At 38.4% G+C, this 23,785-nt stretch overlaps 3 protein-coding genes across 7 annotated transcripts; all 3 read right to left on the minus strand.

Moving 5' to 3' along the window:
• Positions 1 to 3,431: 3,431 nt before the first annotated feature.
• LOC113665986 (alpha-1B adrenergic receptor-like) lies at positions 3,432 to 6,326 on the minus strand. Its single transcript, XM_089211533.1, has one exon. It carries the CDS (start codon positions 6,204 to 6,206, stop codon positions 5,232 to 5,234), a length of 975 nt encoding a protein of 324 aa, XP_089067659.1. The 5' UTR covers positions 6,207 to 6,326; the 3' UTR covers positions 3,432 to 5,231.
• Positions 6,327 to 6,466: 140 nt separating this feature from the next.
• On the minus strand, positions 6,467 to 14,975 carry LOC113665982 (uncharacterized). 5 transcript variants are annotated; one of them, XM_089211511.1, is made up of 9 exons: positions 14,836 to 14,975; positions 12,383 to 12,993; positions 11,309 to 11,394; positions 11,096 to 11,176; positions 10,901 to 10,987; positions 10,055 to 10,162; positions 9,519 to 9,605; positions 8,924 to 9,184; positions 6,467 to 8,104 (listed from the first exon to the last, which is right to left on the minus strand). In XM_089211511.1, the coding sequence occupies exons 2-9, from the start codon at positions 12,735 to 12,737 to the stop codon at positions 7,922 to 7,924; spliced, it is 1,248 nt and encodes a 415-aa protein (XP_089067637.1). In that variant the 5' UTR covers positions 12,738 to 12,993; positions 14,836 to 14,975; the 3' UTR covers positions 6,467 to 7,921. The 5 variants fall into 5 exon arrangements, with proteins under 5 accessions (XP_089067637.1, XP_089067640.1, XP_089067641.1 ...); XM_089211514.1 differs by lacking the exon at positions 14,836 to 14,975 and adding an exon at positions 11,921 to 12,047 and having other exon boundaries at positions 12,383 to 12,518; XM_089211515.1 differs by lacking the exon at positions 12,383 to 12,993.
• A 1,663-nt stretch (positions 14,976 to 16,638) lies between these two features.
• Positions 16,639 to 23,250, minus strand: LOC149042108 (uncharacterized). The gene is made up of 8 exons (XM_089211509.1): positions 22,818 to 23,250; positions 20,070 to 20,155; positions 19,857 to 19,937; positions 19,663 to 19,749; positions 18,817 to 18,921; positions 18,158 to 18,244; positions 17,402 to 17,695; positions 16,639 to 17,083 (listed from the first exon to the last, which is right to left on the minus strand). Exons 1-8 carry the CDS (start codon positions 23,170 to 23,172, stop codon positions 16,901 to 16,903), a joined length of 1,278 nt encoding a protein of 425 aa, XP_089067635.1. The 5' UTR covers positions 23,173 to 23,250; the 3' UTR covers positions 16,639 to 16,900.
• Positions 23,251 to 23,785: the final 535 nt, after the last annotated feature.

A 23,785-nucleotide genomic window follows, 5' to 3' on the forward strand; every position in this document is an offset into this window, starting at 1 on the left:
ACCCATTGAAAAATGTGGTAAATTTAAGAGAAAAAAGGACTCGAACTCAAAAAGGTAAAGCTAAGCAAACGTAAAAAATGACTTCTCTAAAAGAAAAAATTAGATTTTGTAGAAAGGGCACCTAACCTATAACGTTGATGCTTTAAAAGAGATCATCAACTACTAGAATTTGAATGGCGGATGAATACTTTTGTTCATTCATAGAAACGAAGCTAGAAACTGACCTTCTCCACTTGTCAAATCCAAGATTGCGAGAAAAAGAAACCCCAACAGATTCTTGGAAGGATTCATGAAAATTGGTCTACTTCTTGGCTCCGACTCTATTTCACACAGTCTAATCAGTTTCTTTCGAAGTGCCACCCACTGCGACTTCAATAGTGAACTAAGACAGGTGATGCTACTGACAACTACAATAAGTATCAGTTGAGTCACCGGAATTACCACAATAAAATAAAATTCTTCCTTGATTTATTTCTGGCAGGTTGTGTACGGGTGACACAAGCATATCTAAATTTGATAATAGTTCATTTACATCCTGAGAACCCGAGTTTCTTTCATCACAATTATTTTGACCTAACTGATACAATGTAGTATAGAAACAGCACAGTCATATATTTATAAACACTCATTTTTTGTGATGCCAGTCCGCGATACTTGTCCAGGAAGAGGGGGGGGGGGGAGGGGGGGGGGAGGAAAGGGTCCTGAAGAGCTATTGGCTTCCTAATCATCCTTAATCACATCTTCTCTGAACTGATTAGCGCCATACATAAACATTAGGACAAGGAAGGTTCGACAATTTGGATCTTAAATAAAAATGGCTAAATTCCTCTATTTCCACCTCTTAAGCTTCCCTTAGATAGAATCAATTATTTCAGCGAAGTTTAACCTCTACTGTAGGTTTTTATTGAGACATCCAAATTTCTAAACGCCTCTTCGCTTGATTTCCCCAAAAAGTTCATTTAGATGGTTAAACATTATGACAGAACTACCTATGAGAAAAATAATCTCGTTTTGTCATAATTGATACAAAATCGCTGATCGAAAATCGGTCTTATCCGGAAAAAATTTTAGAGTCGTTTCCTAGAAAGGGTTTTTTTATGAATGTATCTTATCAAGAGAGGACATAACTTTTTGTTGAGGCAATCCCCATTAAGTTATTCGAGAATCCACAGGCGGCCCAAGCTCCAGTTGTGAGATGATCATCTTGCGCAATAACAGTCATGGCGGAATTATAAGAGTTTGTATGGGAATATTTACGACCGCTCTAAGGTATAAAATAATACGTCAAATTCTCTAAAAAAAATAACTCACCTTACTTTCACAGCGTATCGCTTGTTATATGACCGCTTACTTTGATGAAAAGAACGCATTTTAGCGAGTTGTCCATTTCGAGGTTTTCAACGTTCATAAGAAAAGCCCAAGGCTGAACACTCCATTTCCGAACGCCTGTTCCGAGAAGCGAAAAATCCAAGCTCAAAATGACCGGGCGCCCACAAATCCAACGCAGAATCCAAGCACATATACTGTAGTTTCATTCCAATTCACTAAAAACTCAATCTTCCCCGTGCAACCGACACTAAGTCGCAGTTTGCTTCAAAAATTTCCAGTTTAGAGGTTTCTAACAGCCCGCGGCCACATCAACCTTGACACACGACCGTTGAAAACCAGCTCGGTAACCCTACCTCCTTTTCAAACTGAGCTTTGCCGGGGACCATACCGTCAGTTATCGTCAATAAATTGTTTTAGAACCACGGGTCCCCTCAGTAGAAATCGATCAAGAGGCTTTTGTTTCGATCGGCCAATCGAATTCGCCTCCGGAAATGTTTACAAATTCAAAATAATTTACAGGCATAGTTGCAAACCGCACAGCTGATCTCGTAAATCTCGATAATTTCCTTTCAATTTCAAAAAGAAAAAATGTCCTCGGTAAAAAATAGTCTATTCCACGGTTGCAGCAGGGACGTAATCAATTCGAACTCGTCTCTGAAATGGAAATCGTGGTAAGTATTGTTGCTGGATATCCGTGCGGACGAAACGAAATAACAGTTGTCTTGTTAGCAACATTAAACTAAGTATGTCCAGATAGAGCTAAATTGAATGCTGGAACAAATCCTTCCAAGGTTTTCCTCTGACTCCGAAAATAATCATTGGCCGATTGGCCGATCGAAACAATAGCCTCTTGATCGATTTCTACTGAGGGGACCCGTGGTTCTAAAACAATTTATAGACGATAACTGACGGTATGGTCCCCGGCGAGGCTCAGTTCAAAAAGGAGGTAGGGTTACCGAGCTGGTTTTCAACGGTCGTGTGTCAAGGTTGATGTGGCCGCGGGCTGTTAGAAACCTCTAAACTGGAAATTTTTGAAGCAAACTGCGGCTTAGCGTCGGTTGCACGGGAAAGATTGAGTTTGTAGTGAACTGAAATGAAACTACAGTATATGTGCTTGGATTCTGCGTTGGATTTGTGGGCGCCCGATCATTTTGAGCTTGGATTTTTCGCTTCTCGGATCAGGCGTTCGGAAATGGAGTGTTCAGCCTTGGGCTTTTCTTATGTACGTTGAAAACCTCGAAATAAACAACTCGCTTAAATGGGCTCTTTTCATCAAAGTAAGCGGTCAGATAACAAGCGACACACTGTGGAAGTAAGGTGAGGTCTTTTTTTTTTGAGAATTTGACGTATTTTTTATTCCTTAGAGCGGTCGTAAATATGCCCATACAAACTCTTATAATTCCGTCATGACTGTTATTGCGCAAGATGATCATCTCACAGCTGGAGCTTGGGCCGCCTGTGGAGAATCAAACTATCTTAGTCGTTTAGCATCTTAAAGTGAGTATGGCACCCAATATAGTACCTTACGGGAAGCTGTATTATTTTTGTTTGTTTGTTTGGCTTTTTGACTCCTTCAATTGGTTCCTTTGATTTGAAAGCGGGATTGAAGATCCCTTGTTTCCACCAAACGAGTGTGTAATAAAATCGACCATTTAAATATCGGAAAGAGGCCAGCCACCTGTCAGACAGCCTGTCAGGATAGAAGCCAGAGGTGCCTGGTCAGTTCTCAGCTTGATTAGTATCATAACTGACTAATTTCGTGAATCGCTGCCTTATTCAACGATGTAATGAATTTCCAGAGCCCTCTTAACCTAAACTCAACATGAGTTAGAACCTATATTTATTTCAATTTTTTTCCTTCGAGATATTTTGACACTTAGCTTCATAAAAATTTACCTGTTTTGTCACACCATAACCAAGAAGTTAAGGTTAAGATGTTTTTCATTCTGATACAAATACCACTCTTGACATCACGCTTTCGTGAGATGTATTATTAGTTTACCATGAAAGATGGAATCAATAATATCTGCAGACACAGGAATATTTTTTCTTTGTTTTTCATAAACAATGATAATCATCAAAGAAAGATGTCACTTGTCTCCTTTTCTTTTGTCTCAGGCTCGTTACAATGTGAATATCATCTATCTTTCATCGCCTTACGAAATCAATATTTACTTATGTCTTCTAAATTCTTTTTACTCATTTGATAACTATTACAAGTAAAATGGTTATTGTTAACTTTGTAGAGATGCTATCAATGATGGGAATATGTATTCTGATGTTCTAGCCGATTCTCTCGAACTACAGGAAATAGTTTTCTCCCGGCTAAACCGATGCTACCAGTTTCTCTTAAGCTTTACAGTTTATCACAATTAAGTTAAACTTGCCTGATACTCAGGTTGTGATTGACATGCTTGTGATTGACATGCTTGTGATATGAAAATAATGTTTATAATGTAGGAAACAAAAGAAAAACTTTAGCCGTGTTCGCGTTTTGAAACGGGATCCTTGCGTTAATTGTGCTCTCAATCATGCAGGTAACCACTGTGTTAGAGTGTAGATAGAAGTCGGTTAACATTCTCTCTCTCTCCTTTTATAATACGCCGCACCAGTCAAAATAAATCGGCCCAAAAATTTTCCAGCTCTCCGTGAATTCTTTGGAGCGAGCTGCTTCCTAATAGTCCTGACGACCATTTTGTCGTAAGGTAAATACCGGTCAAAGAGTGGCATGATATTTGATGATAAGCTGGTCGTAGAGCTTACAGGTCCTTGAGATATCACTGTAAATTGGCCCAGCGTAAAGAGTTTCCACACTTAAAAAAAAAAAAAAAAAAGAATGAAGATATGTTAGGGATTTGCGTCTTGGTGAACTTAACATGGGCAGTTATTTCGCAGGAGCGTGCAAGCTTATCAGGTCTCAAAGAAAAAACGTTCAAAAACGTTCCTACCTCTTCATCTACTCTCTTTGGTGTTTTGGTAGAAGACTATAAAAACTTACACGAGTTTGGAGAAGACTTGACAGGTTTTGAAGAGTGCACTATCGCAAAGCATCCTTGAAGGACCTTTAAGTACCTTGAGTTGGTAAATCTTTTTAACCCCATGGTAAAATCTGATCTTCGTTGTTGTTTAGCTCAGAAATACAGCTGCTTTATATTAATTACTTTTTCGATCGTACTTATTTATTAACTGCGCCTAATCGACAGAACTCCAGGGGAAAATGCTAATATTTATCTCTTAAGAGGGGGAGGGGTGGAGGATTAAGTATTACTCTGGGAATTTTACGGGGAAGATTCCTCTTATACCCCATTCACATCAGCAAAACATATTTACTTAAACCGGGTTTTATTGAATGAAAATCAGAAATAGAGAACTTAAAACTGAGCTTTCCATCGGTTTTGAAGTAGTCACTAACTTATATTTCCAATGAGCTAAATTTGAAGGCGACAAACATCGGTCTAAACATTTCCTATGAAGAATTAAGTTTTTAACTGTGATTAATTAAAAAGCTTTGAAACATGTCCAAGCTTTGGTGTCAATGGGATATCAGTTTGATTTTACGCTCAGAGAGAGATTTTTACATTTTGAGCATTTTGCAGTCAATGCATGGTAAATCAACAAAACATAGGGGAACTTCCGCTTCCCTTTTAATTTAAAGAGTGACGATACCTTTTATACGCATAATATCATATAGACAATCCTACTTATACTTGGAGTCACAAGTACTGACTAACTGAGTGAACTGTTAAATATTCTTTCCCTTCCGCACTTACGTTTTATTCCGGAAATATTTAAACTGCAATATTATTTTCGCTGCCTCATATCACCAGGCTTAAACTCCTCGATTTATTTACTCTACAGAAAACAGCTGTATACAGTCCTTAACATAATTATAGAAAGAGAGTTCAGTTTTCAACATGGACAACCCTTGAAGACCGATTGTAGTGTAAACGAGATGGCTTACTTCTGCTCCAAGACAAGTTTCCAAGTATTTCTATGATAACTCGTCGAATGTGTCTCATCTTCCAGCAGTAAATGACAGGGTTCAAAGATGAATTAAGAAAGATCAGAGTCCATGAGAAAATAAAAACTTTCCGGAAAGCGATACTCGAGCCATAGATTCTAACAACAGCAATGCAAATGAAAAAAGGCAAATACGAAATTAAAAATACGAGATTTACGTAAAATAAACCAACTGTAGATTTAATAAGCGCGGTAAAATTTGCCTTTTCACGAGCCTGAACAATTTCTTGTATCTGCATGGACTGAATCTGTTTCTTGTGGCGTCGGACAGTTAAATATATCCTGGTGCACACCACAAAGGAGACAATAAAGCCAGTAGCTGCAATAACTAAAAGAATAAGATTCTGAGTTGCGGATGAACTCCACAATACCAATAAAGAAATAAATGCACTGAACACCCATATAGAGATCACCACAGTAACAGTAAGTTTGTGAGTCACAAGCTCCTGATATCTGAGATGAAGATGAACTGCTAAAACTCTGTCGACACTTACAGCTACAACGCCAAGGAACGAAGCAGCTGAAAATAAATTGCTTGAAATATTCCACACTTGGTAAGTGTTGCAGCTTGGACGGTCCAGTTTCAACCACTTGACCAGAGAGAAAGTATATAAAGGTTGAACAAATAAACCGACTCCAACGTCAGAAAAAGCAAGACTAAGCAACAATGTTTTCAGAGTCTTTGGCAAAGATGACGTTCTGCGTATCGCGTACATTGTAACAATGTTTAACATGATAGCGGTATAACTAAGGAAATTATTGAAAACACAGTTTGCGATGAAAGTTGTCCGCAGTTCTTTCAAATCTGAATTAGAGAAGGCATACTGCAGAATGACTGCACAAAAGGATCCGTTCATTGTGATTTGCACGAAGAAGATGTTTTAAGACCGTTTTGCCTGTTAATTCAATTCCTCGTTAGATCAGGGCCATTCAATCTGAATTCTATCTCTTTTTTTAATTTCTGTGATAGTCTTTACAAATGCTATACTATCAATCATAAAAATTCGCACTTTGAACTTAGTTTTTTTTTTACCGAAGCTCTCTCATTGTCCGCCTGTGAACATCTGGCTCAAAAGAGATGACTCATCGAAGTCCAATGAATTAATTGAAACTAAATGCTGGCGGTTTCCTTTATTGCTATTTAGAGAATAAATGACAAATGGACTTTTTAGCATACTAATTCAACAAAAGGCAAGTCTCATATCATCCGTCAAGAAAATTTTGTCCTATCTATTTTCCTAACAAACCCGGCTAACTGTCAGCCTTGTGTAAAACGAAAGCAATAAAGCTGAATTTAATTAAGTTTTTTAATTTTCCAGAACCCTTACGTGCCAATAAGTGTTAAAGCAAGCTGCAAAATAAGTTATAACGAGTCGAGAAGAGATCCCGCATCTCCATCACCACCGGTACTATTGCAATCAGAATAATTATCGTTATCATTGTCATCATCATTATTATTGTCATTATCGTTACCATTATAGTCATCATTATTTACAGGATTGACAGATATTATCGGGTCTATTTGCTCAGGTTATTGCACAGCTTAATTAATTACAAAGAACGACGGTCTCTTATTAAAAAGTAAGACAGACTTTTTTGCTTTTTTACAAAGTGCGACGAGTGTTATTCGATACGAAACGATCGGTTTTTTGGAAAAAAAAAGGTGGTGGGCCAAAAAACGGTATTCTAACTGATTGGTTGTCTTATAATATTCCAATAAGCGAAATATTCGTTTATCTTCGACAACAATTACTTCGTAAACTTTGTTACTTTGTTCCTTATATTGAGCGCAATTTAACTTCTTAAGAATACGTTGTCTTTGTATTTCCATGGTAATAATGTGGAGTATCAGAAAAAGGAAAATATCCCTAGCTTTGTCATTCAAAGCAAACATGAAACCAGGCACAAACTTAGGTCGCTTTTCCTCTATCTTTTGATGTAATCGACAACAACTTGATTTCTACAACTACATTGGACATGTATGTTCAACATTTATGCTACCAAAGAGAAAATGTAATGCAATTTCGAGGAAACAGCTCTGACCAAGCGGCAGCTTTCCGCATTAACCTACTCGCCTGGGGCCCAAGAAAAGAAAGTGAATTATCATAATTTCAAAAAATTGTTTCAAAAACGCGGGAAAAGACACGACAAATGATAGCAATGAAAAAACGACGCGCTTCTAATTGGCTGGAAACGAGGCATTTTTCATGTAACACGAGTGCAAAGTTGTAAACCAAGTAAAAATTTAAAATACGGGCGCGTGCTTTGTTTTGTTTTGTTTTGTTTTTTTCATGTAAATTATCAATAGGTGAAAACACGATTTCTTGCGCAATTTGGTGTAAATAAGCACTTGAACATTTTTCAGGCTACCAATTGCACTCGCCCTACGAGTTCACGCAATTTTGCTGTCTTTGAAAAGTTTACCCGCGCTAATTAGCACCATACTACACTCGAAATCATGTTATTACCAATATCAGTATGAATTCAGATCTAGAACTCGTTGTAATACAGCTAGGTTTCGACATAGCAAAGTTTTTTTTCCGCCCAGTCAAAACACCAATCGTTTTCGTGTTCACGTGGTCAGCGGACATTCCCAGTAATTCATGACGCACTGAATAGAAGCCAGGCCAGTTCCATGATGGCCATAACAGCTACAGTAGTAGAACAACTGATTATTAGATGGATTTGTTTGGGTCGAGAGCAGATAAAGCTGCGCAAGGTCTGTTGAACATGAGACACCAACAATCTTTTTACCCTGCAAAGGTAAATAAATGAACTCGAATATAAAAAATGTAACTAAACAAGACTTTTCTCTAATTTGAAAAATTTGGTGTTTCCCATAAATTCTTGTGAAAATTTAATTTAGCTCAATATGTCGGTATATTTTAACGAAATTTGGTAAAGAAGTGTAGAATTAAATTAGACAAAAGTGTTGTTGTTGTTGTATACGGCAATAAATGAAAATTAGAGTACATTTGTATGTTCCTGTTTATTAAAGGAATTGATTAATTTGTTCATTTACTTTGGAGACTATTGCTGAAGGATAAATGGAATGAAATGAAGGAAAAATACCAGAGTCCAGTCGTGTAAGCATACATGACACAGTAATTGCTTATCACGCCATATGACGTCACTTCAAAGACCTGTAAGTTCATTTATAGAGAGGTGAGGCAAACCAGTCGAGCGACTAGCCTTAAATATCCTGTTATCAGCTAAATCATGAAAGGAATAAATGTAGAAATCTTCCTTTGAGTATGCTTACATTTGGTTTACCATTATCACATTGATGTTAGCACATACGTCAGATGGACTCAGAAAGACTCAAGAATTTATTGGCATGAAGGCAAGGCAAACAAGTTGGATAACCAGCCCTAACCACTTTAATTTTTTTTCAAGAATAGTTTTGAATATCTTCCTCTAATTGTACTCACACTTGGTTCACCCAGGATTGCATAACCCAGGTTTTCATCTGCGTAAAGGTAAGCCAAACAATCTGACAAACGTCCTTACACTTCTCGTTATCAACAAAACTACAAAGCGAATAGTCGTAAATCTCTCCTTTGAAGCTACTTACCCTTGGTTCACCCTTAATCACTTTAACTGGATTTGCTATACTGTTGCTGGTGATTGGAGATTGATTTCCAACTAGATCCTCAGTCTTATGTTCACAATGGGAGAAGTCTCCAGCTCCTTTGGGTCCCTGTGGCCCTTGTGATCCGTTAAAACCCTGGGAACCCTGTGTTCCATTGAATCCCTGAGGTCCCGCTGGTCCAATCGGTCCTTGAGAGCCGTTGAAACCGCGTGGTCCAACGGGGATCTTACTCACATTCTCTAACTGCGGAAAAAGACCTTTTTTGATACAATAAAACAACTTTTATTTGCCCTAATCAATTGTTAAAACTAAAGAGATTATCATTACTACAATCGGAGCTCGTAAGAATTAATCTCTGAGTTGAATATAGATAGCAGTGCGGGCTTCGTCAATCACCTGCTGTCGTATATATTCAGATATACAGCGATTTGAAAGTGCACAAATGTTTTGCGCACGCGTCCCTTTGTTTATGTTGCGTTTTACTTCGTTGGGTGTAATGGTTCTGGTTGGATGTTTTGCCCTCTTAAGGCAGATTGAAAGTTTGCTTAAAATAACTTAAATTGCCAAATTCAGGTACCTTTAAGGACAATGTTGAGTTGATGTCGTTAAGTAGAGTTATTGTACCGATATCCTCTCGATCAAGTCTTTCAGCCGTACTGTTGAGCTGACAAACATAACGATTATCACACAGTTGCAATGGAATGCTCACTTTTTTAAATCACTTTTTTAAAGTGCAACCTTTTATTGTACTTCTGTGTAGATGAGCCACGAACAAGATTAAACACAACACAAAACTTAATGACGTTTAGGAACTTCCCTGTCCTCTTCAAGCCACCCCTCCCCTCAAGTTTGAGTTTAATTCTTGTGGCTTGTCCCCAAGACGTAAAAGTATCTTGGTCATGATTCGTTTAAACTTTCAAATTGATCGATCGAACATTTGGAGCATTCTTAAGCTAACAAACTGAAGTGATTTTAGACACCCACTCAAAAACCGGTTCTGTGTATGTTAATCAGCTTTTGATGAGTATGAATTATGTAATAGAGGAGAACTTGAAAACAAAAATGAGTGAGTTCTTAGCAAGCGAACATGACTGTTATGTTTGTAATAGGAACCTTCAATATCAGAGTTGTGTTCACAGCCTCCAGTTCGTTCTTTAATTCAGCGTTGGAGGCTAACACCCAATTTCGTGTTGAGTTAAGATCATATCTGATTAAATCTGTCTGAAAACAAAAATTGCATGGACATCGGAGTTAATTATTTACTTGCTTCTCCGTTGACCATATTCTTCAACCCTCGTGTTTGCTTCTGCTCTCTGATAGCGAGGGTCGGGTCTGGTCGAGTAAATAATTACGCAAATCTTTTTTCTCTTCTCCGCCTCTTTCGCGCGGCTTATTATTGCGCCTCGTTTTACTGACTGAGCGCCTAAAGCATGCTACTTGAGGAGGATATTTTGATTTTAGCAACTGAGTTGACAATACAAATAGCCACTGTGAAGAGTTTCCAAGCTGACGTTTCGAGCATTAGCACTTCGTCAGAGCGAAGGACGAAGGGCTAACCTTCGTGTACGCGCTAATGCTCGTAAGGTCCACTTAGAAACTTTTCACAGAGGCCAATTTACAGCATCAATTCAGTTGACAAAACCAAATTATCTTGTTATCAGTCCCTCACCGACGCAGCACCACAGTTGCTATAGAAATTTACCCCCTTTATTTACTTGATGTTAAACTTTCCAACTCCAGTCTCAATCGACAAATTAATTCTTTGTCTTATACTCTTTTACCTTGTGCCATAACAGGTCAACTGTTGATTGCAATTAATTGGTTGTAGTTTAATATTGCAATACCAAACCTGCACTGTGCAATCAGGAAGAGAATTTAACTCAGCACCCACTATGTAATCTCAAAGCATTCCTGTAAAGTTCCTTATTTACACGATAACGAAGCACATCGCTTTATTACCTTGAGAAGAAAATTTGAAGTCGTGTTCTGTAGAAGAACGAGGAATTTGTTGTCTTTATCCTGGAGGGCTGTTTCAGTGATGTTTAGCTTAAAAGCAAACAAGAGCAAAAAAATGAACTTCCGATGGAATCTGTATCAAATTTCCCCGCGAAATCAAGTTTTTTGTGAAAAAGTGGGACTATTAGCGTACATTACCTTCTTTGTTAGATTGTGCAATTTTCCGTCAAGATCTCGAAGTGATAAGTGAACAACTTTGAGCTCATGTGTTTTCTTTTCCTGCAAATGAAGAAGTATCTGGAAACTGACCTATTTCACAGTTAATAAATGAGACCTTGCGCACACTGAATAGAAGACTTATCGCGACAAAAAGCGTAACCAAAATTCATCAACTATACTACATTTTCTCACCAGTTTCTGTTGAAGGTTTGTGACGTTCCTCTGGAGATCCTCTATCCAGGCTAAAAAATCTCTTTGAGTAACAGCGGAGGGACTGACTGAAGAAGATTTGAAACAAAATAATTACAGAACAGCACATTTGAGTTAAACCACATCCACTTCAACGAGAGGACATAAGCTTTTTTCCTATTATATTTAACAAAAAATAATCTTTCCACTCTTATTAATCCAACTCTGCTTTTCGTGGCAAGAAAAAAACATTCGCAAGAGATCACGTCACTGTCAATGATGTTCTCATTATTATTTTTGTTTTGTTTCGTTTCTTTTCTTCATTGTAACTAAACAGGAGCACGGCGAAATGCAATCTGTTGTTTTGAACGACGAAAGAAAGGTAACATTAAGTATAGAGCTTCACTGCTCTACACAGGCTACAAATACGTTTCTGTTAAGTTAAGTATTTGAAGGGTCGCTTAAAAAAACTTTGCTTCCCCGTAAACAGTCTCGCAATCTTGCCAAACGAAACAGTTTTGGTATGACGTCAAGCGTACATTGAACAGTCCTCTCATTGGTCGAAGTAAATTGTCAATCATGAGGTATAAGTGCGAGCTAATTTTTAATTCATACTTTTCATTTCGCCGACTCATGATCATTCCACGCTCTATTGAATCTGGTAATCTTATGTTTTGAAAAGCCTTCTCTCCCGCCTATCTGAACGCAGCTGTCAAAGTCTTTATAGCCATAGAGCCAAGTGCTGGAAATAAATAAAATCTAACAACTATTTTTTCCAATTAAATAGCTGTGATACGAAAAATAACACCAATAAACAGAACACAGAACAGACTTGTTATGACAATGTTCTAATGCGAAAAAAAGATTGAGAAATTTTTTGCGAAATCAACGTATCATCTTACAGTACAGTACATCGTGGCAACTGAACTCTACCAAACTGCTTGACTGACCTTAGCACTGATAGCAAAACTTAGTTGGACCGCGACCGCACTTATATTTTTCGAGATCCAGAATATGTCCTGGCGAGCTTTTATATATGTTGACACTCTCAAATTAGATCTTTATCCATATTCTAACCTTCACTTGATGACTGACACCCACAACCTGCTCCTACTTTCCCAAACAACATCAGCAGAACCAGCGCTAATGCAGCGATCGACATCAATGACCCAATGATTATGGACATCAGTATTGCTGCTCGACAGCATCGTCCATTTGATTTCGCCCCAACAAAGTCAACTTTACTTTTGTAATTGTGTTGTTTCCACGGATCGTCTTTAATTTCGAATTCTTTTCGACCAATTTCCTCCTCTACACAATACGTAACTTGCCTTTTCATTGGAGTTTGTAAACCATGGGGAGATTTTTCATCCAAGTAAACCCACTCTTGAAAAGATGGGTTTACAACAATTCGCCCCCGGTTAGCCTGCATTGTGGATGAGAACCTTTCCGTTTCACGGTGGTAGTCAAGTTCTTGTTAAGAGGACTCGTGTCGAGTGTGCTCTGAACAAATTTCTTATTAGCACAAATTTCACACTTGATACACTTACAATATTTCTGCCCATATTGTTCCTGGGGTAATTTATTTATGCAACGATTGTTCACCGCAAGTGGCCAGGTAGTAACGTTTTACACAATCAAGAAACATTCACTGGGTGTGAGATCATATTGCTTCTGTGGAACGGTTTCTGTGGTATGAAATAAAATTAGCCCTTGCAGTTATTGTAATTTCGTAATGTGTTTTAGGAAGTTTCTCCAGGGCCTAAATAAACTGTTGACGATCACCCATTTGGTCACAAAACGACTCCACGCACGATAAAACCCCAGTTTCCGTAATAGGGAAAGTTAAAAGCTTGCTTTTTACTGTGAACAAAGCAGGGCATAACAACCGTATATCTATTCGATTATAACAAACTTTCTTTCTTTATAAGCTTTGGTGTTTATCGAGACAAATCAATATAGATTCTTCGCTGTTCGAACTGAGAAGTCTGCGATTAATATTTCGCTAAAGAAAAGGATAAAAAAATTTTCTCGTTTTCCTTTTCAAGATGAAGACGAAAAACTGTTGTCAAATATCATCTATCACTCTCTGCATGATGACAAGTTCTTGTTACCAGCAATTGAAATTTACCGACAATTATCACGTATTGGTATTGTGATGATATAATTCATTCAAACGTCTGCTTCTCTGCGATGTCTTTTTCAAGAATTACCTTTTGTTCTTGACCACTTCATTTTTATAAAATGTGCAATAAAACGCAAACAAACTTTTTACCCATTTGCGTCTTCGAAGGTAAAAAGTTAAAAATATGGTGAGACCAAGTCGTTTAGCACCGAATGAGCGAGGTTTTGGTCAAATTTTAACCAAAGAGAAAGGCGAGAGAAACTTGACGAATAGAAACGCGAAGTAAAATCTCTAACAATTGTAGTTTCAACAAATCACTGAATGGTGAAATACTGGAAACAGTGAGAAAATGAAGTAAAAATTCTAACCTGTTGTATTTTGTTGTATTTGCAAGCGTAACTAGATATCTGACGTTAAAATGACCCCCTGAAAACCCGAGTTTCTTTTTATGAATTTGTTTTGACTGAGGCAACAGCAATATCATTCATCTGTAGATAATCATCGTTGTTAAGTGGAAAGTGAGAGTCCGTTATCAGCTTGTAAATACAGAGGCTGGAGACGTCGTAAATAAGTCCTGAAAACCTCCCTCCTCCTTTCCTTTGTCAACAGAACCTCGCAAACTTAAACAAAATGCAATTTCCCCTGGATTTGTTACCAGATGTCAAGTCATTTACAATTAGCTAACTTGTACTTGTTAATCGAACTACTCGCTAACCGGGACTAATTTTACTAATTTACTAATTTTTTCCCTTGGTCTAAACTATGCCCGATAACCCGAGATTTAAATGAAAACAGCGTTCAATAAACGTCAAAGTATCAGAACATGACTGATTGACACGTTCAACCTTTAATCGCAATTTATATAACGTGAAATATTTATGAAAACGTAATTAAAGCCAAGAAAGCCCAATAAAGTTTAGTTTCACCAGAAATTTGAAAATTGCATACAGCGTATTGAAAACCGTTGAATAACGCGCACAGGACCACTCGGTCAGCAATGTAGTTTACTATAAAATAAAATCTAAAATATCCTTTTCTTCCGCGATGAATATTTTAGCCTATATATTTTTTTTTATAAATTTGGCGAAACGTACAGAGAAAAAAAGACACAATAAACGTAGTGGAAGACTGCAGTCACTGTGATTTTGAAGAAATGTAAAATGGTTTCCGTGTTTACATAGCCTGATGTAAGGGACCGGTCATTATTTATCGCCTGGGGGGGGTCGGAGTATTTTTGTTGTCACATCGGAGCATTTACCTGATCCCCCCGTAGAGTATCTAGTTTTTTAGAGATCCCCCCTTATCGGTAGTGGAAAGTTTCATGATTCCCCCCCCCCCCTTTTCTCCCAGCCACCGCCAAATAACTTTTTGAATATGCAAGTGATATTTTAATAGTGGTACTTACGTCTCATGGACCTTGAACCACAACGGTAAATATTTGCTCGTCAGATACGAACTGAATTGTCGAGGAAGTGCCAATCTCAGGCTGTTCATCCAAATCCACGAAAACATAGTCATCGTCGCTCTCTGCCTCTCCACTTTCGGATTCTTCATCCTCGGATTCCACGTCATCTTCATCACTCGACAGTTCTTCTGTTATCACAGTCTCTTTATTCTGTCGGTAATAGTGACATCGAATGGCCTTCACTTTGTCAAGTTTCCGACCCACAGTCGTCAAACCAGGCTTGTTGAGATACAGGTCTAGTTCTCTTACCCGCAACTTTTCAACTTTGCCACCCTCGATGAGGTTATCCCATTGAAAGTCCTTGTACGTTCGTTCGGCCTCTTGCCTTCTTCGCTCCTGAGCTGCTCTTGTTCTGATGTCCTTTCGGATCTCAATATCCTTCAAATGATTAACATATGACAATGACAGAAGAGCATACCTTAAGGTCGTTTGCAAGTGATGAGCTCAAATATTTCCAGGAAGCTCAAGAGCGAGTGAAGGCCATACACCAAGAGCTGCAGAAAGCCTCCAATGCGTTCACGACCACCCTCATGAGCTTGAAGAAAAAGTTCCCATCTCCCATGGGGAACAATGGCCAATCCCGAAGAAAAAAAGAAAACAAGAGAAAAGTGAAAAAAATCAAGGAGAAAAGGTTGCATCAGCGAGCAGCAATTCTCCTAGAAAAACTTACCTCAAAAGAGGTAGCTAAAGAAGTTTTCGATTCACTCGAAAAGAATACTTACAAATGTGTCTCAAGTATTAATGCAGGATTCACTGCGAGATTTTTCAAGCGTCTCCACCTGGATCCTCTGCTATGGCTTTTGGAAAGAGGCGTGTTTGAAACAGAGCTGGCACGCAATTTGAAAGTGGTAGTGGCCAGAATGAACGAAGAGAATAGCAGTAATGGTGCTGAAAAAGGGTCAAGTTTGGGCGAGGATTCAGATGAATCTGACGAGGAGACTGTGCAAGAGCCAGTGGAGAGGGCTGCCGAAGATTCTGACACGGAAGCGGAACAAGATACAGCCTCACCAAAATAAACACTTTTTTATTTGTTGTTTTCATTCGGCCGCGTATTAAAATAATGAAAGTTTATGATTTTAGATGACGATTCTCTATAAAACAAACTGAAACGTTATGAAACAATTTTGAACAATTGTAAGTATTCCATTCTCAAAATCTTGATTACCTTTCTAATTTAGATCGTGCCTGAATAAAAACGTGTATGTTAGACTACGATAGTGATTCTTTTTTACAAAATGGAGGGTCTGTAAAAGGGTTTGGGTTTTGTGTCTGGGCTAGAATAGAGTTTATATAATACAAAATACAACTGAACGTGGTCTTGAATATATGGTTGGGGGCTTAGAGTCCCAGCGGCAAATCCTACCAAAGTATTTACAAATGCAATCACCCGGGGTCCCGGCGCGACCTAAAATTCCTTTTTTTTTGGTCTGATCCCCCCCATTATGCTTGTCAATTACGGCTGATCCCCCCTAAAGGTCTTCAAAAAACCATGTGATCCCCCCCTAAATACTCCGACCCCCCCCCCCCCAGGCGATAAATAATGACCGGTCCCTAAACACGCAGGAGGTTGGGAGAACACGAGATAAGCGTAGGAAACCACGACGACGAAGAAGTGGTTTCCAGCTTATAAGCTGATCTCGTGTTCTCCCAACCTCCCAAGTGTTTACATCAGGCTATGTAAACACGGAAACCATTTTACATTTCTTTTATAAAATAACTAATGAAAGAGGAACGAAAACCGTGTTTACATACGCTCATGTAAAATGGTTTTATGGCCAATCAGAGCGCGGGTACTATTTGAATTATTTTTTAAAAGGGAAATTGAAAATGGCTCTCACTTGTTTAAAGCAATGGGACATGAAAAAGAATGAAGTAATTGCAAATCAAATTTTTTTTGTTTTTTGAAACTTATTGCATACATGCAGGGATGAAGTTATAAGTAGCTAAGCAGGGCTAATGGTTTGGGCATTTGAGCTCTAGTCACAAAAAGGTTCGGTTCATGCGTTCATGTGGTCAGTGGACATTCCCAGTAATGCATGACGCACTGAATAGAAGCCTGACCACTTCCATGATGACCATAACAGCTACAGTAGTAGAGCAACTGATTATTAGATGGGTTTATTCGGGTCGTGAGCAGATAAAGCTGAGCATGGTCTGTTGTACATGAGGCACCAACGATCCTCTTACCCTGCAATAAAAAAAATACTTGAATTACTTGACTGACAACAAAAACAGTAGACTATTTGACTACTTCCGTTTAATAATTTACCATCTATTCTTTATTTTGGAGACTTAGATCGATCTAATTCCTGATACAAAAGACCTACATATATGTTGTCCAATTACATGAGCATGCATGATTCCATGTTGGCGTATCACGTCAGCTAACCCACGTTTTCATTTGCGTTAGGGTATGGCAAACAATCTGACAAACGTCTTTACACTTTCCGTTATCAACAAAATTACAAAGGGAATAGTCTTGAATCTTTCCTTTGAATTTACTTACAATTGGTTCACTCTTAATCACTTTAACTGGAGATGGTAAACTGTTGCCGGTGACTGGATTTTGGTTTCCAGTCAAATCCTCAGTCTTGTGTTCACACTGGGAGAAGTCTCCTGCTCCGTTAGGTCCCTGTGGCCCTGGTGGTCCTCTTGATCCATTAAACCCTGAGGGGCCTATAAGCCCCTGGGTACCCTGTGTACCATTGAATCCTTGAGGTCCAGCTGGCCCAATCGCTCCTTGAGAGCCGTTGAAACCACGCGGTCCAATTGGGCCTTGGAGCTTACTAACATTCTCTATCTGCAACATGATTTTTTGATAAAGGGAACAATTTGTGTATCTCTTTTGTCTAATTTAAACTTGAAAGGCGCACATACTGAACGCGTGACAGCTACGAACTTGCTGTTGGCTCGTATCCGTGTCTTTCTTTTCTTTTTCCCTTTCCTTTCCTCTCCTTTGAATTTTTATTTCCGTGAAAGCCTCTCGCTCCCTTCATGACATTGATTTTTCAGCGCTTGCGAGCTTGAAGCAAAGTTAATTTGGTTTTATCAAAGAAAAAAAGACGATTTGCAAAAATTGCTCGACATAATACCACCCTAGTGAACACCTTCAATGTGGAAAACATTTCCGAATCAGACGTAACAGACACAAACTCATCCCTTCAGCTTAGATGCCAGTTGAGAACTGATTATCGCTAGAAGAACTGCGGCCAATTGCTTAATATCTACGCTTGATTAGTTATCTGCAAATTTTGTCTTGTACCTTGGTAGAGAGGGTGGTGTTTAATTCTAACAAAAGTGTCCTCAACTTCACATCTTCTTGTTTTAGTCCATCTGTTGCGTTTATCAACTGTTTGAGCAAAAAAAAGAGAAAAATGCATTCAATAATGTCAATGTCTTCGGACATGTTTTGGCAAATCGTTATCTTTAAAACAGGACACAGCTTTGTTCCACCCGTGGCATTTTCACGGTGAAATATTGCTGAGGTAATAAGGCCTGATTTTTTGGAATTCTTATCAAGCAAGAAAGTTTAATCCAGCGTTAATTGTCCGCTGATGCAGAAATTACAATAAAGACAGAAAAGGAAAAGTACGCAAGGAGTCTTTGCTATGCTTTATAACAACTTACCTCCCTTCGAGGTACAAATACTCGCTTTTTGTCCAAAAAGTTCATTTCATTCGTCAATTTTCTATTTAACATGAGTTTCGCTCCTGTTATGAATACGATATGAAATATGAATTGGTAATAAACTCCTCTGGCCACGTCCTATCAGATTAAAAGCTTTTTTCCCTGTCTCAAAACTCAAATCGGACAACTGAATAGCATAAAGTGGACGATAACAACGATTGCATACAAAATCTTTCCAAATAACATCCTCACTTAAACTTTGTAAAGATCTATGAATCATTTTGTAGTACTTACCGATATTAGAGAGCTTGCGGTGTGGTTTTTAAATTTGTTCAAAATCTCCTCTGTTTGATTCGCCAACGTATAGGCCCCAACTCCAGATGAACTGATTCGGTTCATCTAAGGAAAGATTTACATGATGATCACATGAATTAGTTGGTTTTCGTATTTTTGATGTTTTTGATCGTTTTTCGTTTGTTTTTGTCTTTGCAATTCATCCTGGTAAATGAGGAAAACTCAGGAAAAAAAAAACTCAGTTCCTTAGGCTGTGGGTTACTTTGTAATATACCTGTAGTTGTAACATATGGGAACTACATAGACAATTATAAATTCGTTTCCAAGGCTTTCGCTTGCTGCAGTAGTTTTTAAGTCAGAATACAAATAGCTACCGCGAAGATTTTCCAAGCTGACGTTGCGAGCGTTAGCACTTCGTCAGAGCGAAGGACGAAGGGCTAACCTTCCTTGTACGCACTAATGCTCGTAAGATCAACTTAGAAACTTTTCACAGAGGCCAATTTACAGCATCAATTCAGTTGACAAAACCAAATTATCTTGTTATCAGTCCCTCACCGACGCAGCACCACAGTTGCATTAGAAATTTACCCCCTTTATTTACTTGATGTTAAACTTTCCAACTCCAGTCTCAATCGACAAATTAATTCTTTGTCTTATACTCTTTTACCTTGTGCCATAACAGGTCAACTGTTGATTGCAATGAAGTGGTTGTAGTTTAATATTGCAATACTAAACCTGCACTGTGCAATCAGGACGAGAATTTAACTCAGCACCCACCATGTAATCTCAAAGCATTCCTCTAAAGTTCCTTATTTACACGATAACGAAGCACATCGCTTTCATTACCTTGAGAAGAAAATTTGAAGTCGTGTTCTGTAGAAGAACTAGGAATTTGTTGTCTTTATCCTGGAGGGCTGTTTCAGTAATGTTTAGCTTAAAAGCAAACAAGAGCAAAAAATGAACTTCCGATGGAATCTGTATCAAATTCCCCCGCGAAATCAAGTTCTTCGTGAAAAAGTGGGATTATTAGCATACATTACCTTGTTTGTCAAATTGTGCAATTTTCCGTCAAGATCTCGAAGCGATAAGTGAACAACTTTGAGCTCATGTGTTTTCTTTTCCTGCAAATGAAGAAGTATCTGGAAACTGACTTATTCCATAGTTAAAAAATGTGACCTTGCGTACACTGAATAGAAGACTTATCGCGACGAAAAGCGTAACCAAATTTAATCAACTATACTACATTTTCTCACCAGTTTCTGTTGAAGGTTTGTGACGTTCCTCTGGAGATCCTCTATCCAGGCTAAAAAATCTCTTTGAGTAACAGCGGAGGGACTGACTGAAGAAGATTTGAAACAAAATAATTACAGAACAGCACATTTGAGTTAAACCACATCCACTTCAATGAGAGGACATAAGCTTTTTTCCTATTATGTTTAACAAAAAATAATCTTTCCACTCTTATTAATCCAACTCTGCTTTTCGTGGCAAGAAAAAAGCATTCGCAAGAGATCACGTCCCTGTCAATGATGTTCTCATTACTATTTTTGTTTTGTTTCGTTTCTTTTCTTCATTGTAACTAAACAGAAGCACGGCGAAATGCAATCTGTTGTTTTGAACGACTAAAGAAAGGTAACATTAAGTATAGAGCTTGACTGCTCTACCAAGCTACGAATACGTTTCTATTGAGTTAAGTATTTGAAGGGTCGCTTAAAAAACTTTGCTATCATTACAGAATCGCGCCCATTGAAAAACGTCGCACGGGAAAATGCAAATAAGCTAGAAAAGAGAAAGAGAGCATGCGTAACTTCACGCAGGCCTGTCAATCCGACTGTCAATCATGTAATCCCCCGTGTACGCAGTGTTCGAAAGTATTGTTTCTTGTGCAGACAACCGAAACGTAGCGCTTTTCATCGAAGAAGAATAGACGTAATTAGTGGCGTTATCTTGATTAGGTTATATTGTTTAAAAATCGGTCAGATGTAAAATTAAATTACCTTTCAAATGCCGGGTTTTCAATTTGTGTTAAGACTCAAATGCGGCAGATTTGCGAGGTTCGACCATCAACTTCGCCAAGAAAGCAAAACATCACAGAAATATTCCTTTTAGTAAAATTTCCGTACTGCCCCATACTATCGTAAAACAAATCTGTTTTCCCAATGGTAAAGTATTGTTTTTGTCACTCTATCCAAGAACTGAACGTATAATGTAGTATGGGGCTGTGCGGAATTTTACCTTCCTTTTTGGCCCGTTATTGCCGTCAGTTTCAGATAACACGTCGGTAGTCTAATTACTTTTCGAAAAGCTTAAGTATACGTTGTAGATTCCCGCTCCACGTAGGTGCACGCTCACGCTCATAAGCTTACGGATGAACACTTCACGCTCTTTTGATATGCAAACGCGGCCCTCGCTCTTTACCGACGAAAAGAGCATTTCGTCACTTTGAAACAATGCTAATTGCTCCAATTGTATCTCCATTGTCTCTAAACGGACGCAAAGCGAAATTTTACAACTCCCGTTTGGGAATTTGTCAATTCAGATCTAAAGCGACCGAAGTTGGCGGTGAGCGTTTGCAACCTCATTCCTAGGTCATTGCGCCCGCAAAGCATCATGGGTACCCCACTTTTCTCGGGCGACGCTTTTCAATGGGCGCGATTCCGTAATGTCCTGTCCCCTTTGTTTGCTTCCCCGTAAACAGTCTCGCAATATTGCCGAACAAAACAGTTTTGGTATAACGTCAAGCGTACATTGAACAGTCCTCTCATTGGTCGAAGTAAATTGTCAATCATGAGGTATAAGTGCGAGCTAATTTTTAATTCATTCTTTTCATTTCGTCGACTCATGATCATTCCACGCTCTATTGAATCTGGTAATCTTATGTTTTGAAAAGCCTTCTCTCCCGCCTATCTGAACACAGCTGTCAAAGTCTTTATAGCCATAGAGCCAAGTGCTGGAAATAAATAAAATCTGACAACTATTTTTAATGATGAGAGGTTTTGAGAAACATTTTAGAATAAAGAGTAGCGATATAAAAACATGACGTTTCGGCGATGACATCTCACCATTATCAAATGCAAATTATAACAAGATTGTGAACGTTATATATACAATAGTAAGTGACAAATTACCTTACCAAATTACCTTGCCAAATTACCTTGGAAAGAAAATCGATCGTGTAATACAACCAGTTTTCACAAGTAAGAAAATCTCTGAAGATTTAAAAGTTACGGAAACAAAGCCCTCACTTGTAAACCAACAATGTGTTGTGTATGAATTCCAATGTAATTCGTGTGATTCGAATTAATAGGCTACACAAGCCGTCGCCTTCACCTGCGCATCGAGGAGCAAAGTATTCCGTCATCGGTAAACACCTACAGGATAAACACTATCAAAGACCTACCAATCTTCACGAGCAGTTTACCATCTTAAAGAAATGCCACGGAAAACTTGAGTGCCTTATTTACGAGATGCTTTGGTAAAATTTCCGCACAGCCCCATACTATTGTAAAACAAATCTGTTTTCCCAATGGCAATCTATTGTTTTGTCATTGTTTTCTCAATCCAAGAACTGAATGCATAATGTAGTATGGGGCTGTGCGGAAATTTTACCGATGCTTTTGATAAGGAAAAAGAGACCGACTCTGAACACTCAAAATGACTCCATTCCAGCAAAACTGTTTATTTAAAACATTTTTCCATTCTTTTGTTTATTCCCGCCTTGTTTATTCTAATGTAATTTCTCACTTACTATTGTATATATAACGTTCACTATAATTTGCATTTGATAATGGTGACATGTCTTCGCCGAAACGTCATTTTTTTATACAACGACAGTACATCGTAGCAACTGAACTCTACCAAACTGCTTGACTGACCTTAGCACTGATAGCAAAACATAATTGGACCGCGACTGCATTTATATTTTCGAGATCCAGAATATGTCCTGGCGAGCTTTTATATATGTTGACTCTCTCAAATTAGATCTTTATCCATATTCTAACCTTCACTTGATGACTGACACCCACAACCTGCTCCTACTTTCCCAAACAACATCAGCAGAACCAGCGCTAATGCAGCGATCGACATCAATGACCCAATGATTATGGACATCAGTATTGCTGCTCGACAGTATCGCCCATTTGATTTCGCCTCAACAAAGTCAACTTTACTTTGGTTATCGCGTTGTTTCCACGGATCGTCTTTAATTTCGAATTCTTTTCGACCAATTTCCTCCTCTACACAATACGTAACTTGCCTTTTCATTGGAGTTTGAAAAGCGCGGGGAGATTTTTCATCCAAGTAAACCCACTCTTGAAAAGATGGGTTTACAACAATTCGCCCCCCGTTAGCCTGCATTGCGGATGAGAACCTTTGCGTTTCACAGTGGTAGTCAAGTTCTTGTTAAGAGGACTCGTGTCGAGTGTGCTCTGAACAAATTTCTTATTAGCACAAATTTCACGCTTGATACACTTACAATATCTCTGCCCACATTATTCCTAGGGTAATTTATTTATGTAACGATTGTTCACCGCAAGTGGCCAGTAACGTTTTACACAATCAAGGCACATTCACTGGGTGTGAGATCATATTGCTTTTGTGGAATGGTTTCTGTGGTATGAAATAAAATTAGCCCTTGCAGTTATTGTAATTTCGTAATGTGTTTTAGGACGTTTCTCCAGGACCTAAATAAACTGTTGACGATGACCCATTTGGTCACAAAACGACCCCACGCACGATAAAACCCAGTTTCCGTAATGGGGAAAGTTAAAAGCTTGCTTTTTACTGTGAACAAAGCAGGGCATAACAACCGTACTTCTATTCGATTATAACAAACTTTCTTTCTTTATAAGCTTTGGTGTCGGTGTATCGAGTCAAATCAATATACATTCTTCGGTGTTTGAACTGAGAAGTCTGTGGTTAACATTTCGCTAAAGAAAAGGATAAAAAAATTTTCTCGTTTTCCTTTTAA

This window comes from Pocillopora damicornis, chromosome 7 (genome assembly GCF_964200805.1).
Source record: "Pocillopora damicornis chromosome 7, jaPocDami1.2, whole genome shotgun sequence".
Classification (NCBI taxonomy): domain Eukaryota; kingdom Metazoa; phylum Cnidaria; class Anthozoa; order Scleractinia; family Pocilloporidae; genus Pocillopora; species Pocillopora damicornis.